The sequence below is a fragment of the Egretta garzetta genome, unplaced genomic scaffold, assembly GCF_000687185.1.
Source record: "Egretta garzetta isolate BGI_Z169 unplaced genomic scaffold, ASM68718v1 scaffold142, whole genome shotgun sequence".
Classification (NCBI taxonomy): domain Eukaryota; kingdom Metazoa; phylum Chordata; class Aves; order Pelecaniformes; family Ardeidae; genus Egretta; species Egretta garzetta.
The window spans coordinates 619,413-620,317 of record NW_009258955.1 but is presented as its reverse complement, the minus strand read 5'-3'; the positions used below and the strand labels follow the sequence as shown (position 1 = coordinate 620,317).

The following is a 905-nucleotide window of genomic DNA, read 5'->3' as shown; positions in this document are numbered from 1 at the left end:
TAACAATACAAGTATACTTCAGTCTTTGTCGTGAAATCAACCCTCATTAGTAAAATACGAACATAATTACAATATCTTATTATGTTTCAGTGCCTAAGCGAAGTGAGTTAAAGTTTAACTAATCCCCTACTGACCAAATGATCACATCATTCTTGCAACAAAACAAGAACTACAGGTTCGGAAAGGTCAGACTTCATTATCTTCCTCCCTCCACAGAGAACGCTTCAGGCTTGTGAAGGAGACAGCACTGCCAAGGAAAGCTGGCACTACTGCTGTCTCTACTGTGTATGACCTGCAAAAAAGTATTCCGATCTTTTCTACTCTCAATTCACAACCTTTCATCACTACTAGAAATCCCACACGCATTACAAATACTGTTGAAAACTTGACAACTGAGCATAAAGCTGCAGATGTTATGCTGTGGACTGGACACAGGCCAGAAGAATCATGACTTTATTAAAACATGCAGCTTGTTAAGAAGGTATCACAGTTGACACAATGGACTTGTGATCAGCTAATCAGAAAACTTTCATAAAATGATTTTGAATTAAGGTTTCTATACGGGACATCAGCATGCTCATATCAGCAGCACAGACCTGGTGATCCTCATTCCCCTTCTTTTTCAGGGTCTCCAACAGGCCCCAGTGGACTGGAGGCAGAGGGCTGTAAGAACTCAGCAAGCGAAGCTGACTTAATGGATTCTGTTTTATTTCTGCAATCCTCAAGGCCCTCAAGATAGCAGGCGCAAACTTAGAATAATGAGCTGTGGATGAAATAATAATTGGGCAAGTTCTGTCTTGTAATCGATCTGCAACTACTTTAGCAACAGCTGTGTGTGTATCCAAAATATATCCTGTAGTACTGTATACAGAGTGAATGGCAGCTAGACAGTCCTCCTCAGAGCA

At 40.9% G+C, this 905-nt stretch overlaps 1 protein-coding gene across 1 annotated transcript in view; it reads right to left on the bottom strand.

Moving 5' to 3' along the window:
• Positions 1-518: 518 nt before the first annotated feature.
• THNSL1 (threonine synthase like 1) overlaps positions 519-905 on the bottom strand; it is a 2,290-nt gene continuing 1,903 nt past the window's right edge. Inside the window, exon 2 of the mRNA XM_009634539.1 lies at positions 519-905. This exon is cut by the window's right edge and continues 25 nt beyond it. Within this exon, the coding sequence (XP_009632834.1) occupies positions 519-905 (387 nt within the window).